Source organism: Rhamphochromis sp. 'chilingali', assembly GCF_963969265.1.
Source record: "Rhamphochromis sp. 'chilingali' genome assembly, chromosome: 1".
NCBI classification, from domain to species: domain Eukaryota; kingdom Metazoa; phylum Chordata; class Actinopteri; order Cichliformes; family Cichlidae; genus Rhamphochromis; species Rhamphochromis sp. 'chilingali'.
Window position 1 is genome coordinate 55,306,369 of NC_137929.1, and position 17,053 is coordinate 55,323,421.

A 17,053-nucleotide genomic window follows, 5' to 3' on the forward strand; every position below is an offset into this window, starting at 1 on the left:
AGCCTAATTGCTCCCAGCTGTGTCTCCCTCCTGTGGCCCATTCCCTGATTACTCCCCGTGTATTTAAGCCCTGTGTTTTCCTGTGCTCTCTGTCGTGTTGTACTGTCACGGCTGCGCAGCAGTCGTGTGGTGAATTGAGAAAAGGATCCAAAATGCAGGCACTGGCTAGGGTGCGAGTGAATGTTTATTTACAGAGGTGATAAGGTGACAAAAACAGGAGGAGCAGAGCGGGGAGAAAACAAACCTAAACTGGGGAAAACTAAAGAACTCAACTTAAACCAAACACGCACGGGAGGAGGAACAAAATGCACAAAGAAAGATGGCGGAGGGATGCAGACTGAACACCGGGTTACACAGAATGATGCAGACGGACATGGAGTTAAACAGACGACGCGACAGAGAGCACAGGAAAACACAGGGGAGTAATCAGGGAATGGGCCACAGGAGGGAGACACAGCTGGGAGCAATTAGGCTAACGAGACAGGGGAGAGGTAAAACTGAACACACTGACATGAGACATGAACTTTCAGAATAAAACAGGAAACTAACAGACACAGAGAACCAGACAGGACACTGAACTTGACAGGCAGACTCATGAGCAGACACAATAACACCATGGACAGACAGAGGGAACACAGAGAAGTGGGAGCAGGCAGGCAAAGAACAGAAACCTAACAAATGGCAAAATCACAACAGAATACACACTCGGAATGAACAAAAGCATAAGGAAACACAAAACACTGAGTCCTCAGACTCAGGACCATGACAATAACCTCCAGATACAAACATATTAACTCTAACAGCTGGCCCTGTGGTCACTGTGTATATATACTGAGAGGATCTGATTCAGTTCAGTGTGTTTGGTTTTAGTCAACAGTGAGCTCGCTCTGGTGGAACCATCTGGTATTACAACCCAACGAGAAATGAGACAATTTCAATAATAAATCACTAACAATGATAATTATAATAATAACAAAAACAATTTCATTGGCCTGTTTTTATGTTGTTACACTTGCATCCTGTGACGTACGAGATCTATTTTAAAATATGGTTACTCACATGTAAGTGCTTGCTTGGGTATGCTCCAGAATATTTATCAGATCTCTTACAGTACAGTGTCTCACACCCCTCGGTGAGGTTGTTACTAATTGCAGAGTCCCGACTGACACATACAACTGACTCGTACAACTGAGCGAGCATTCTCAGTTTTTAGTGTCTTGCTGTTCAGATATGTCACTTACCTCACTCACTAACAGTATTTAAGAGCAGGTTTAAAACATGGCTCTTTTCAAATGAGTCTTTTTATTGATTTTTTTATTTTTATTTTTATTTGTCATTAGATAGCACTTAACACTTCATTTGTATCTTTGCATCTTTAATTTGTAGATTATCGTTTTATGAATTGATTTTGATATATTTACATGCTGTACATCACTTTGGTGTTTGCTGTTTAGATGTGCTGAATAAAATGAGTTGACTAAATACTTTAATCAGTTCACAAATTGTTTTTGTGAATTTTACGAAGTTTAGCTTATTGTCCATATCCACATTTTTTTCCTATTATATGTATGTGTTTTTGACGTATTTATCATTTATATGCCTCTAACTTTTAAAATGGTTCATTTTTGAATGCATATTTTAAAACTGATTTACTTAAGGCAGGGTGTCAAACATAAAGCCCAGATGCCAGACTTGACCACACTCCACTCAGGCCCACCGGAAGCTTTTGAAAGTGTAAAGGAAGACACATTTTGGGCTTTTAACTGTGATTTCATATTTTACAGCTTTTCAAAGACCTCCCCGTGGCTATTCGTACACATTCCTAAACAACTGCAAAGCACACTCTGCAACTGTTTCTAACAGTTGACTGGTTTTGCAATGAGTACACATAAAAAGGTTTATTAACAGAAAGTGTCTGTGACCTACCAGAAATTTTTCTGTAATTTACAAATTCTTACAAACTTAAGCTAAAAAAAAGTCACAGTGAGAGATTTTGTTTCATTATCTAAAGGAGAATTTCTTTAACGTTTTTATATTAAGATATCACAGAGATTTAAATGTGTCTGACCCCCCCATCTCTGATTTATGGTATAAATTTGGTCCAAATACATGCAGAAAACATATTAGTGTAAAAGATTTATATTAAAATAATAGCAATGTCAATTTATTCATATACGATTAATACTTATAAAAATAAAACCTATAAATAGTCCTTTTTTTTGCCTACATTGTTTAATCATTGACTTCAAGATTAAAAGTGACTCAGTGAATTAAATGTTTGTTTTTCTGCCATGACCGGCTTTTGTTTCTTTACCTGCATACCTGAGGTGTTAGGAATGCTGACATCACTTAGACAAATATTGCCTTCATTCATTACCTAATTAGGAAATGAAAAATGTTTCATTGGTAGCCTCATTCTTTTTCTCATCATCACAACTTTGATTCTGTCAAGCTGTAAATGTTTATTTTTAGTTTTATTATTTGTAACTTTTCTGGTAAAAACGAGCTTCCGTACATCCGTCTCTCCGTTTGACGGAAGGTCCCGCGAGAGAAGTCGATCTCAGGTGAGTCACGGCCCGTTTCGAGTTGAGTCAGCGGTGCAGGCGCGATGCAGGCGGAAGCAGCATCACCATATTTGGAGTCAAACGAGGGACATGTGGAGGCGGGGCGCAGTTTCTCACCAGCACAGAGAGGCTCGTGCAGATGAACCTTGGTGTCACTTAACCAGGAGACGGAAGAGGAGGAACAGGAGGAGGTGAAAAAGTGGAAGGAAAGGTGACAAAAAGTTAGTCTTGTTTTTGTCCGTCTTCGCGCGCACAAACTGCAGTTTTGTTTTTCTTTTGTTAAAACTTTTTTAACAATTGTTTTAACCTGTTTTATACCTAAAACGAACGGGAAACGCGCGTGCACCTTCCGACAGGTGTGTTTGAGTTCCTGTTTACGTTGCACCAGTTAAAATGTGAGACGTACACTGGCTTACCGAAGCCGTGGACACGAAATGTAACTTTTAACGTTAAATCGGAGTAGGTTTTCACGGTTTTGACATGTTCACACCATTTTTTTTGTGTGAATTTGTACTTGTTCTATCAGAGAGTGGGGTTCAAACACCTTTTAAATGATAAGCCAGTTAATCGATATCAGACTCGTCAAAGAGTCACGAAACGTTTGTTTTTAGTTGCTGGAAATTATTTAACGTGAACTAATTTTAACTTCTGTTTATCAAAGTAAAGCTTAAAATTACTTCCTTCTTACTTTTGTTAATGTTGTGCTAATGGGATTTTCAGACTAATTAATCGATCAGTTGTTGATTGGCTAATAAGTCATTAATTAGCAGAAAGTTAACTCAAAGTTCGTGGCTGTTTGCTGTTTTGTGGCACATTTTTAAACATGTCATTCCTGCCTTTCTGTTGAGTCTTTGATTCAACGCTTGCATATTAGATGTGTTTTCATTGTGTTTAATTCAGCTGGTATAAAGGATTAATTGGCAGGTATCAGTACAATACTTCCAGCTTGTCTCTCTAGCCACTTTAACAGATACCAGGCTGGACTCCTTTTTGCCATAAGTTCCTTGTGGCACAGATTCAAGGAGGACATTTAGCTTCACACAGTTGGTGCAGATTTATTTGGCTGCACATCCCAAAGGTGCTCTGTTAGATGGAGATCTGGTAATTGTGCAGACCATCTGAGTACAGTAAGTTGGAATGAAAGAAGTTTGAGATGATTTAAGCTTTGTAACACAGTGTGTTTTCCTGCTGGAAGCAGCCATCGTCATAAAAGGATGGACATGGTCAGGTAAGCTGTAGTGTTTACATGATGCTCATTGGATTATAAGGGGCCCAAAGTGTGCCAAGCAAGCTGTGCCCCATACCAAATCACACCATTAGGAGCCTAAACTGTTGATATAAGGCTGGATGGGTCCACGCTTTCCTGTTGTTCACCCCATATTCCGACCGTACCATCGAAAAGTAGCCTCAGATTCCCGTTCTTAGCTGACAGGAGCGGTGCCCTGTGTGGTTTTCTGCTGCTGCAGCCTATCTTCTTCAAGTTTCCACATGTTGCATGCATTCATAAATGCTAAATGTGTGAAAATCCCAGCAGATCAGCCCATCTTGCATAAACAGCAATGTCACATTCAAAGTCATGAGCAATTTATCAGGTGTACCTAAAAAAAAAAAAAAAAAAAAAAGTGGCCAGTGACTGTAAACATTATGTTGCTCTAAAAACAAATGAATCATTAATCAGCTGGTCAGACAAATAAGTCTGATAGAAATGTGACTGTATTTATCAGTTCCAGCACATTAATGAGGTTATTTATGTGTTTTCTATAACACTATATTACAATATTACGTATTTGTGTTACTTTTATTTGTTTAAACGATGGTAAGTTTACTCATTTGACATTTCAGTGAGTACATAGGCTGTTATGAAGCCTGCTCTTCTCACAGTGTGACCATTGGTTCTGTTTTAAATCCTTGTGACTGAATTTTGTGCTTTTTTTTGGCTAAACACATTCTCTGGTGAGTGAAAGATGAAAATATTCTTTATCTTACTATCTCAGTGAGGTAAGTTGGGCGCTTTGCAGCAGTGTAAAACTCGTGTGTCCTGGGTTAATGAATCAGCTCTAACTTGGTGAAATTGAATTCTCATGCCTGTAACTCGATTAGACTTCGTTTCTGCTGCTCTGTAAACAGGATGTAGCTTGGTAGCTGAGCAGAGGCCACTTTTCTGCCAGTTCAGGGCAGAAAGTGGAGCTTTTGACACAATGACGCTAAAATGAAACCAAACGGGAGCAGAAAAGCAAATAAAGGTTCATTCAGGGCAGAGCAGCTGATGGTGGGCAGCAGGAGTTGTGTTTGGGACAAAGTATGAAAAGGTAGTTATTTGGATTTTTCTGTATTTGCTGTTCGTAGGGACACAGTTACTCTTTTTTTTTTTTCTTTAGGGTTTTTGTTTTTCGCAACATGATTGGTTCCCTAAAAGTATCAGGGGTGTGGGATGTTCAACTGGATGCTTAAATCTTACTGGTTGGTGACAGAAGTGCTACACAGTTAAATGTATTCTATAAACACAGTTATCATTTCAAATATGTTACAGTGCCACCAGCTGCTAACTGGGGCTGGGGACCTAGAAACTGCAATGACAGCTGTAGTCACTTTATAGAATCACTTTATTGTATTATATTCAACTTTTTCTACTTTACTACTTTTTTTTCTAAAAAAAAGTTCAACTTTTCAAGCTTAAAACTAACTAATTATCATTTAGCATCTTTCATACAGCTGTGAACAGTTTATTTTCATGGAAACGTCTTGCCTGAGTAATTCTGTCGGGTGAGACTGGTTAGAAAACATTCACATGGCGATGCTCACACACAGGTGATGTCAGACATGCACTCCTGTGTGAAGTGTTGGTAGAAAGGCAACACACTCAGGAGGAATTTATCAGCAGTGGGTTTACAAGTGCACATTTTACTTTAGAAGTCGATGAATAAATCCTTATAATTTCAAATAACATGTAAGTCAGTATCAAACTATGAACTTGGATTCATTGAATAGTCATGTTCGTTTCTAATGCTGGCCCAGTTTTTATGTTTTTAAACTGAAGTTTAATGATCATTTTGTTATTTGTCAAACCACGCCTTGCTTCTTGAACGAGGAAGGGCGTGGGAGGTTTATCAGCACATTATCAGCAGATACTGATCCTGAAGGTGAAGACTTGAAATGGCGGTGTCTGTCCCAGGTGGCATGCTGTCAGAACGTGTCAGCAGCTGTGGGTTCACACACTGTGTTTGTGTGGGCGTGTTGGCTTTGCAGGGAGTGTCATCCTCAGGTTACTAAAGGCCAAATTCTCTGGAGTCATGTGGGCTTCCGGGTGTAGGTGTGTATATACCAGTATTACTGACATTGTGGGGACGTAAGTCTGTCTACAGTCACTCTGTGAGGACTTAATGTCCTAAGAGGGACCAGAATGACTTGCTGTGACCCTGAAATGGATAAACAGAAAAAGGTTGGATGAATGGATGGTAAAGGTCTGCTTTTAAGAGAGTTACATGATAGTGTGCGAGCTGGTATTACCAGTATTTTGGGGACTTGAGTTGTAAGGGAGACCAGAATGAGTACCTGTGTTGTACAACAATGCATTTAAAGATTAATCTGTACTTCTGTGTTGAACACATGTAGATCCTCCACACAAGCAGCTGATAGTGTTGCCAGTGTGACTATTTCAATTTCACCACCAAAGCAAGAACTGGCAGCGGAGTTCGTCTTTTTAAGTTGATCCGTGCACTTCCAGTCGATTTGAGAAATGGCAGCAGAAAAAGAAGCAGAGAGAAATTTGTAGTGTCAATACAAGACCGGTTTCTGGGCTGAGGTTATGGAGTAGGTCTAATGAAAAAGTACAATTTTCACTTTATGCAGTTTAGTAAAGATCTGGGCTAATGGTGATGCCGCTAATATAAGACAAACCCACACTGCAGGTGTAGTGTGATACTCAGTGAGTGAAAGGAGAGTTCTTGAAAATCATCGTTGTTCTGAAGATTCAGCTGAAAAACTTTATCTGATGGATGAGAAGGGCAGATGCTGTAAGTTCATCTGATTATTGTTATCTAAACTCTAATGTAATCTGATTCTGACACGCTCAACATGCAATGTCTATCTTAGTTTCTGTTTTTGTAACTTACGTTATTTCACTGCAGATGTACGACGTAGTGAAACTGTTTGGGTTATGTAGGTGTACTAATGCGAGTCTATATAAGATCCTTACTGATAACTCATAACAGAGTTGTAGTTGTAGTTATTTTTTTTACTCATGGTCTTCTTTTTTTCAGGTTTATGCCGGTCACCTGCTTTCTCTGTGACGTCACTGCAAATACTGAAGATCGCTGCTCTGTCGTTAATACCAAATGGTTTGCAGACCAAGGAGCTCAATCGCTGCTGACAGTCGGACTTCTTCATTATTGACACAGAAGCTCACTCTTGTGAGTGATCAAAGAACTCATTAAACTTTTTCACATAAATCAGAGAACTTATTTGCCAAAGACTTCAATGGCAGCATCAGAACTGATCCAGGAAGATGATAAAAACTGCATAGAGGTGATTTCGACAGATCCGCCTTCACCTCCTCAGTCTACGAAGGTGCCCAACCATACTCACCACATCTCCCGGACACCTCATTCTGAGGATGTTCTCGATGGTGACGGCAAAGGCAGGCGCAGAAAAATTACTGAAGTGCTGAAAGAGAACCAGCTGATAAACTCGCTGTGCAACAAGATACAGCAACGCTGCAACTACGACAAGATCACCAAGGAGTCCGACGACCCTCTCCCTAAAGAGTGGTGGAAAACGGGCGTGTCCTTTATCTACGCCTTCTTCGCCCTCGTCTTCAACGCTGTCATAATCGTTATCATCCATGAACGGGTGCCTGACAAATCTGTGATTCCGCCGCTTCCTGACAAGTTCTTCGACTACATTGACAGAGTGCCCTGGGCCTTCAAAGCAACAGAGGCCTGTGGCTTGACTCTCTGTGGATTGTGGCTCGTCCAGTGGCTGGCACTTAAACACAGGTAATACTAAGGATTGAAGGTGTACTAACACTCGTACTGCACCCAAGCCCAATTCCCCTCCCTTATGGAGTAAACGTCAGTGTGATCTTTTAAACTCACATTCTTGCAGAGCACGAGTTTCACAGTGTCGTGTATTACGTGGTTTAATTGTAGTTGACGGAGCGTTAGTGAGGCATGCTCCAGTGCATTTAACAATCACTACAGGGATTTTCCGACAGAGAAAGTTTTCCCACATCTCCTGATCGCAAAGGTGTTTTGATCTGTGGCAAAGGCACGTCACTAATTCCTAACTTGTTGTTATTGTCAGCATTTCTGGTTATGCTAGTGAATTATGTTTAATTACCTCGTGGTTGTGTTAGAAACACATAAAATGCTGGGAGTTTTCTATCTTGGGTCCCCACTCTCTGTTGTAGTCAATTTTATTTCTCCCTCAGATTTTTGCAGTACTTAATAAATGGACTGGTTCTTATATACAGTGTTCCCCCAGTTGTCCCCGGGGTTACTTAGTGCTTTGTCTCATTCAGCTGTGAACGGGGTTCAGTTTCTTGCCAAACTGTCCTTTGACACACGGATTGGAATCTCACTGAAAAAACACTTTTATGTTATTGTCTGCAGAGCGATCGTGGCTCGGCGGTGTTTCTTCATGATTGCAACGCTCTACCTGTATCGCTGCATCACCATGTACATCACCACCCTGCCGGTACCTGGAAAACACTTAGAGTGCGCTCCAAAGGTATGTAAAGGTGCACCTAAGTACTCACCTGTTCACTAGTCGCCCTTCTTCAGTTAAAGATCGTTTGTCCTGTCCATGCAGCTCTACGACAATGTGACGGAGAAAATGTGGCGGATTATCCGGATGGTCTCAGGAGGAGGTAAAACTAGATTTATAAAATATGTACAGTAAGTGTTTAGTATTTGGCTTGTAGCTGAACACTGACTCACAGGAAACACTAGTGTATTCAAGCACCGGACACTGCTGCATTGCACTGTGGCATACACAGCGGAGATTAGGGCATCTGAGATTGATCATCAGTGGGTTTTATTCATGCAGAAGGAGTACTGATGTAACATTTATGCTCACTCACACCAGGGAGCCTCGTTCCCACCACCAACAATTATCAACATTAGCTAAGGTTACATTAGACAACGAGTCCACTCAACATTAATGTGCAGAGTTTCTTTAAAAGTTCTGCATCGTTCTTAATCACGTGAAATGAATGAATATAATATAATATAATTATTTAACGGGGCAGCACGGTGGCACGGTGGTTAGCACTGTTGCCGCACAGCAAGAAGGTCCTGAGCTCAATTCCACCATCAGGCCGGGGTCTTTCTGTGTGGAGTTTGCATGTTCTCCCCATGTCTGTGTGGGTTCTCTCCGGGTACTCCGGCTTCCTCCCACCGTTCAAAGACATGCAGCTTGTGGGGATAGGTTAATTGGATAATCCAAATTGTCACTAGGTGTGAATGTGCGAGTGAATGTGAGCACGAATGGTTGTCTGTCCCTGTGTGTTGGCCCTGCGACAGACTGGCGACCTGTCCAGGGTGTACCCCGCCTCTTGCCCTATGACAGCTGGGATAGGCTCCAGCGCCCCCCGTGACCCTGAAAAGGATAAGCGGAAGCGAATGGATGGATGTGATAATTATTTAACATAAAACGCTGCATTTCTTTGTGTCTTCAGGTTTGAATGTGACCGGCTCTCACATCTTGTGTGGAGACTATTTGTACAGCGGTCACACCATCATGCTGAGGCTGTCCTACCTCTTCATCAAGGAGTGTGAGTAACCACACACCTATTTATTTTTACATGATCACACACATTGATATGCAACTTATCACGAATAAACTCTTAACTTCACATTACCCTGATTTTACTACTTAGCCGTAGTATTAAACTAATTTGTGCATGTTGCTTTATTAGTATTCCCTGTTTGTGTTCAGACTGCCCGCCCAGGTTCTGGTGGTATCGTTGGTTCTGCTTTTTCCTGAGCATATTTGGACTCATCTGCATCCTCCTCGGCCATGAACACTACAGCATCGATGTGGTGGTTGCATACTTTGTCGTCAACTGGACCTTCCGGTGGTACTACGCCATGCTGGAATCACATGTGAGTAGACACACACTGAGTTATGGCCTCGTAACACCATCTCCTGGCTTTATTCAGTGTTCTGGGGTTTTAGGATTCTTTCAGCTGCTTCAATTAGTCAGACAAGACCAGATGAAAACATACAATCTCATTTTTAAACCAACACACCTCCATAACAAATAGAGAAGCAGCAGCAGCATGATGGGCAGGCAACAAAATGTTAGTCATGAAGCACGAAACACTTGCAGGAATAACGAAAGCATTTGAAATGGAGGAATCAATTTAAATGAGAAGGCCGATAGGACATAGTATATATAATTTGTTATACATTTTTGTATACACTTTTTGTTTGGAATGTGTTTGTGTTGGGCCATCTTGTTTTGGCCTATTGTTATTTCACTGTGTCAGGTATTATTACATTAAGATAAAGATACATAAAGAGTTTTAAACTCATAGCATAGCTGCATCTACTAAAAATCTCGGACAAGTTCAAATCTGAGTGACTTCAAAATTGACTGAAAACAACAACTGTTTCTTCTTTTCTAACTTGTGGTGCTCTGTCAGGTACACAATCAGGAACCCAACAAGTACCTGACTAGAACCTGGTGGAACCGGATCTTCAAATTCCTGGAAGGGAACGTCAAGGCTACTGTTCCCGTTGAGTTTGGGTGGCCAGTGCCCATCCCTACTACCTCATGCAGACGGAGATACAGTATAGTGGACAGGTATGATAGTTAAGTGAGGACAAAGAGGAGGGGAGATAAGTCACCTGATGACAGCAGCATCTGTCCTCCCTGACTCCTGAAGAGGACGGATGGACAGAGGTGGACATGAGACTCTACCTTCAGGTTATTTATTGGAATCAGCATTTTTTGTACTGAGGACTCACAGGAGGAAGAGACGGTGCGTTTACATTATTAGCTCTTGCTCTTTATCAGAAACAACATTTTTAATGTCTTCAGCATCCATGACGTAAACCTGCCAACAAGAAAAGACACTATTTTTTTGTAAGCTAGTCTGAGAGTGGTGCCAAAGCTAAACTTCTAAGCTGTGTTGTATTTTTCAGTCTGGATTGTTGCTAACTGTGTTAATTATATCTTTGGGATATACTTAAGGAAAATGAAGCTGCACATACAAATGGTAAAAAAAGACTAAATCTAAACTAGCCGTGTTGTTGTTTCTGGATGTGCAACCTAAAACAAAATAAACTAAACCCTTAAGTATTACAGTTCCTTCTGGCTGTGGTGGTTTAAAGTGGTTTGACTTCAAATTCTCAGTGCTAGCTCCAGGTGGGTCCTCATCAGTGTCAATTAATTTGTTTTTGTAGCTTTATGTTCTTGATTGTTGTTGTTGTTGTTTAAGTTATATTTTCAAGTCTTAATGTTAAGTGTTAAGGCACTGAGTTAATGGTGGGTGTTTTTTGTTTTTTAAATGCCATATCAATCAGTGAAAGAAAACCTTACTGCAAACTTTGATTCTACCTAATGTACCTAGCATTAATAATGAAGGTCGTTGTGCCAGAAAGCTCCACAGTTTTATAAACATGTTTCTTCACATTTTTCCAATGTTGACTTGAACACACTGCCACAATCACACGTTTGCTTTGATAATAAAAGACTTATTTTGAGCACAGAACTGTTTACTATGGTTAAATATTTCTGTTTTAAAGATGAACTACTACATACAATTCACATATACATCTTCTCTGGAGGAAAAAAAAGCTCCTGTCTCTTTAAGACCCACATCCTTAAATGTCCACTTTCTTTTGGCCAACTGTTTGTCAGCTGTATTTTTTCTTTTCTTCTGTCACCTTAAATAAACTGTAGGTTACTCGTGAAAATGCTGCAAAACTGAACAAAAGAAGCCTCAGACGTGTCAAAAATGTGAAAGTAAATTCCATGTGAATGCTTGTCATTTCAATTTTTATCATGTTTTCATCCAGATTTGGCTTAGGACTTGTTCTAAAAAGTTTTGTTATATTTATTTATTCTCTGTAAGTCACAAAACCAGCATTGCAGTATCAGGAAGAACTGAGTTGTTGTGTTGTGATATCAGTGTTAATTGTTCTGACCGTCATGGCTTTTAAGTTAAAATAAAAACTTAATAATATGCGAACTAGGCAGTTATCAGCTGTAAAGTCATAAATCTTTCAGGAAAAGATTGCAGAGGTTGTTTGTTTAGTGACATTATTGTTTAGCGTGTAACGATCATAACTTAAGATAAAGATTTATGATTGGAAAATACGAATGAAAGTGTATTGATGAATGTTCACCATCATCCACGTAAGGAAATCTCAGAAAGTTTATTCCTTCTGACAAAGCGTTTCTCTCACTGAAAACACTACGTCCACTTTTTGGGACAAATTAAACTACTTAACAGTTTAAGCAGAGATAAAAAGTAGGTAAGTTGAGCAGTCATTTCATAAGGATTCAAGTCATTTTCTCAGTGGGTTTCAATTAAAAAAAATCTGAGGATTTATTTTAATTTTGACTATTTTAAAGTTTTGGGTAGCCCCAATAAGCCTGCATACACAATAATGTTACTGCTACATGCCCATAGTGGTGTTGTTTGGTCTGTTCGTGCTGTTGACATACTGATAAACTACATTTAGTTAGGTGCTATGATGATTAACCTAAGATATACCACCACTCCTCATCGTGTAGGAGGAGTTCACAGCCAAAGAATCAAACACGCAGACAGAAAAGTCACGCATGCTGTTTTATTACATTGTAGTTGTTTGTCATTGTCTGATTATCCCCCCCCCTTCAGAGCTCTCATCCAGCATTCAGAGTCCAGCTGCAGTAAACAAACAGAAAAGATTTGTATGTATTTCACAGAAAATAGTTTTACACACGTGGTTAAAATCTCAGCTTTTATGAGATTATTCACAGTAATTATTTCATACTAAACCCCAGTGTATCACTTTTATAGTTTAAAGAAACTTTAGGTTAATTATTAACACTTCTCTGCAGCGCCCCCTGGTGTGTAAATGCCAGTGTTTATTATTCGTTTCCACGTACAGACAGGTGCTCACTGACTGAAAGCAAACTCAGTATAATACAAAAGCAATGTAATTAGTACAAAACCATTGGAAAATTAAAATTATTTAAAACCAGTTGATGTATGTAATTAATAATAGTGTCATAACAATCTTATTTAAATATTATTTGTTTATTTGGCCATTAAATATATTTATTTAAAAATAACTGCAGCTCACTTCCCAAATGTCTCAAAAACTGTTAAATATATAAAACTGAAAGTTTTACTGGGAGAATCAGGATCTGTACATTAAAAAAGTCTCAGTGTAGGCAAGTAGGGGCAGGGATAGCTCAGTAGGTAGAGTGGTTGCCCCATGATCGGAAGGTCGGGGGTTCAATTCCCCTTAACAGCTACCCTGAGGTACCCCTGAGCAAGGTACCGTCCCTACACACTGCTCCCCGGGCGCCCAATGGCTGCCCACTGCTTCACTGAGTGAATGGGTTAAATGCAGAGAGCAATTTCCCCACGGGGACCAATAAAGTACAATAAAGTACACACTTTCTTCTAAAGTTAAAATATTCCCATAAAACTCCATATCTGAGCACACACTGATAAAATAAATACATTTATTATTAAAAAGGGAAATAAAACACTGTTCTATTTTATTCTTATATTTTTGTGTATTACATTTTTTGAATTTTTGGCATATATTCACTCACACTAATTCCAAAATCCTTCAAATATCATCATGTCCTATATTTATGAATATGACTGGACTGTCAGTGACGGATATTAAAAAAAACCCGACCTGGAAGTGCTTCCTGATATCTGCTGGCTCTGCTTCCTCTTCCTTTTACCCTGAAGATTAAAAAAAGAAGCAGAAGCTTTCAGGCACAGACATGCAAAGGGAGAATTTCTGATAAATAAAATGAAATAAAATAAAACATACATAATTGTCCCGGGCAGACCATCCAGGGTAGAGCTGCATGTGGAGGAGTCTCTCTTTCTGCGCCAGGTCGTAATATTTGGACTGCTCGGAGTGGGACAGAGCGTGCCACTGAGGAACAGAGACAGGAAGTGCTTATTAAACAAACTCAGAGTTGCATAAATCAAACATCAAACATTAAAAATGGTGAAAAGGGCTACATCAGCCAGCAACCAAAGAAACCCTTTGAAACTGTGTTTGTGTTGCCCTGCTCCTGCGTCACTCTGACATCATCAGGCTTCTCACCCTGCGGCCCAGGATGCGGTTGATGGCGGCGCTCTCTCTCTCCTGGCCTTCCTGCAGCACTTTGTGTCTCATCTCCTTCATATAGAGCATGAAGGCGTTCAGAGGCTTCTTCACAGGCTGCCTGCTGCCGAGGGCGAGAGGCACGAGCGCACAGAGTTCATTCACACCACTGGTTTCCATCAGAAGCACTGCTCAACTTTAGTAACCCACCACAAGCTCACCTGAAGGCACTGTTGCTGTGGTAACAGGCGTGCTGCCCGGACTGGGCGGAGACCTGCTGGGCAGCAGCAGCAGCAGTGCTGATTGGCTGGCTGTACAGAGAGGAAGAGGGGAAGTGTCTGTCGCTGTAGAGGAGGAGAGGAACGAGAGGATGGACGGACTGCAGAGAGACAAGGAGAGAGGCTCAAACATTTAGTTTAAAAAAAGAAATTGAACGATTACAAATCCGAAAAAGTTCATTTTAAATAATTTATTGTACTATTAATTTATTTATAGTTGAGAAAATGGATGGTTTAATTTAAATGGCAGGTAACAGGATGTTCACTAGTATAATGAATACATTTATTTCCTTTTGTGTATTATCGGTGCTTCACTCCCAGCTTCCTCGAGGCTGCTGATTTCTGCCCAGCAATTTCCTGGTGTCTCAGTCTTGATCGTAATAGAAACAGAAAGCAGCAGCTTGTAGCTTTTTCCCATGTGCCTGATGTGTTGAACACACTGTGTTGAACACATCAGGCACATGAAAACAGCCTGGGGATAGTGGACCCCGAGCCTGGACTGCATTTAACACTGATTCTGTTAGAAAGGGAACATACTGGCTTTAAGGGAAGGTTTCAACACACACACACACACACACACACACACACACACACACACACACACACACACACACACACCTCATCAGAAGTGAATCGAGGCCTCATCCTGACAGTGTGAACAGATGGGGATAAAAACACTCACAGTATCAGCAGCAGTGCTTTGAGTCTGTGGCGTGTTATTTTGCCCCCTGCTGGTCGTATTGAGATACTGCTGCTGCTCAGCTGGCCACCAGTCGTACGCCTGCAGTTTAACTGAAACAGAAGAAGGAAACAAATCACTTTCGAATGTTGTCAGAAAATGTATTTTTTGATGGTCTTACTTTTATCTATGTTTATTGATTTTTACCGCCACAGCTCAGCCCTGCAGAGTTTGGATTTAGTCCCATCTCCTGAAATAAGATCAATAATCCACAGTTTACAGTGACTCAGGCAGTCAGAATGAATAAATGTACATTTCATTATCATCTTAGCATGCATTACACTATATATTACAAATGATCATTTACTGGTTATTGCTCTATCATTAATATGTAACTGTCAACACAAAAAGGTAATCAAAGATTTATAAGCGCTTACATTTGATTGACACTTTTACTCTGTTTACTTTCATCTGTTAAAACTGTTTTATTGTTATTTTAGTTACATTTATATTTGCTCTAAAAGTCATTGAGTTGCCATGAATATCTTTATTTACCAAACTGTTATCATTTGTAGATGAAAATCTTTCAAAAGACGACTATGATGAAATTTACCATTCAAAACATAAAAAACATATTTTTTTTACTTTACAATAAAATGAAGGTATATTAATAAGTTTTGTAGAAATTACCTTGTACTTATGTGATATCAATATGACTATTTATGACAATGACTTTACCGTACAACAGTTTTGAGTCCCCAAATAAGGACCAAAGAGCCGGTAATACACCCATGATATCCTTTGATATAATTCAATTAAAAATCCAATAATAACAATAATCACTAGAATGAATACTTACCTCTATGCCGGGCATCTGTCTGTCCTTGACTGTAAGGAGGGAATATACGAAAGAAACCTAAAGTAAAAGTAGATTTAGAGATTTGTGGATAATTCAGATGTTAGCACGGAGAAGAGTGGCAGGACAGTCTTTGAGTGTGATTCATCTCTACTGTAGAGATGAACTCGTGTCCATGATGTTTATAAACCCCTCGACCTCCCCACCCCCCAACAAACAGCTATTTTCTTCCCTCAGGTTCTTCCAGTGCTCTCCTCATAGTTTTCTCTTCTACACCCACAAAACCCCCCAAATGTTCAGATTGTAAACCATCTACAACCTCAATCACCTGAGAGTCAGGGCTGGTTGAGCTCTTTATTCCTGTGGCCATAATACTGTCTTTCATCAGTCTACTTCATAAATCGAAACTGCCAAAACAGGACGAAAAGTATTTCCTTAAGATATTAAACTGTTAGTTTTTCACAGGAAAACAGTTTTGTTTTTTCAATTTCACTCTTTTTTTTTAAATTTACATTTGCAGGCCCTAGAAATGCCCACACAATACGTTCCATTAACAATAAAAAACATTTATATTTAGAACATTTTTGTGCAGGAACACTCAGATATAATCCTCTTTTGTATTTCACCACGACCCTTGACTCCTCCCTCTCTGGCACCCCCAGGTTCAGTGTTGGTGTCAGGGGTGAGGATCCCTCTGGCTTTGCTGGCACAACTGTCAGAAGTGTTTTGCTGTGATGTGTCCGATTAAATTATCACCAATAGAAACCATCAAAGGAAATAATGAGGCATATTTTTTTTGTTTTAGAAATATATCCAACACATATTGTTTAAAACAGATTTTAGTGAAAGCACAACTCCCCCCAAAGGCCAAGGGCTAGGTTAAAGCTGATGCCAGCATTGGTAATGTGATAGTGATGTGATAGCGTCGCGTAGTGTATTATTCTTTTTGTGTCACTTGAGATTTTAACATATATTCATGCAGTGTATGAATAAATTTATTTATTTTTCACATGGGTAAAACACATTAGATGTGTGCAGCTCGTCAGGAAAGTGTTCACAGGAAAAAGAGTTGAGGGATGGGGGGAACAATGCAGGGTGGTGGGGAACTCCAGCCCTCAAGGGCCCATCCTGCAAGTTTTAGATATCACTCTAGGTCAACACATCCCAACCAAATGATTAGTTCATTACCTCTGTAGAACTTCAAGACATGTTGATGAGGTAATTTTGAATCATTTGGTTCAAGGAGACATCTAAAACCTGCAGGACACTGAGTTCCCCCATTCTGTTCTAATGAGTGCTTCCAGCAGGGTAACACACACTGCTACAAAGCTCAGATAATCTCAAACTGGTTTCTTGAACATGCTCTAAATCCAAGATTTGCATC

The 17,053-nt window shown here is 39.9% G+C and overlaps 2 protein-coding genes across 6 annotated transcripts; one reads left to right on the forward strand and one right to left on the reverse strand.

The window, feature by feature from the left end:
• Positions 1 to 2,676: 2,676 nt before the first annotated feature.
• Positions 2,677 to 11,750, forward strand: sgms2b (sphingomyelin synthase 2b). Of its 5 annotated transcripts, none has more exons than XM_080885559.1 (7): positions 2,677 to 2,785; positions 6,824 to 7,558; positions 8,174 to 8,291; positions 8,373 to 8,430; positions 9,241 to 9,336; positions 9,501 to 9,667; positions 10,211 to 11,750. In XM_080885559.1, exons 2-7 carry the CDS (start codon positions 7,041 to 7,043, stop codon positions 10,382 to 10,384), a joined length of 1,131 nt encoding a protein of 376 aa, XP_080741685.1. In that variant the 5' UTR covers positions 2,677 to 2,785; positions 6,824 to 7,040; the 3' UTR covers positions 10,385 to 11,750. The 5 variants fall into 5 exon arrangements, with proteins under 5 accessions (XP_080741685.1, XP_080741686.1, XP_080741689.1 ...); XM_080885560.1 differs by having other exon boundaries at positions 2,699 to 2,775; XM_080885563.1 differs by lacking the exon at positions 2,677 to 2,785 and adding an exon at positions 2,825 to 2,920.
• Positions 11,751 to 12,251: 501 nt separating this feature from the next.
• LOC308405677 (uncharacterized protein) lies at positions 12,252 to 15,689 on the reverse strand. The gene is made up of 8 exons (XM_080896376.1): positions 15,673 to 15,689; positions 15,021 to 15,063; positions 14,817 to 14,926; positions 14,078 to 14,235; positions 13,857 to 13,980; positions 13,575 to 13,682; positions 13,434 to 13,483; positions 12,252 to 12,442 (listed from the first exon to the last, which is right to left on the reverse strand). Exons 1-8 carry the CDS (start codon positions 15,685 to 15,687, stop codon positions 12,421 to 12,423), a joined length of 630 nt encoding a protein of 209 aa, XP_080752502.1. The 5' UTR covers positions 15,688 to 15,689; the 3' UTR covers positions 12,252 to 12,420.
• Between the last annotated feature and the right edge of the window lie 1,364 nt (positions 15,690 to 17,053).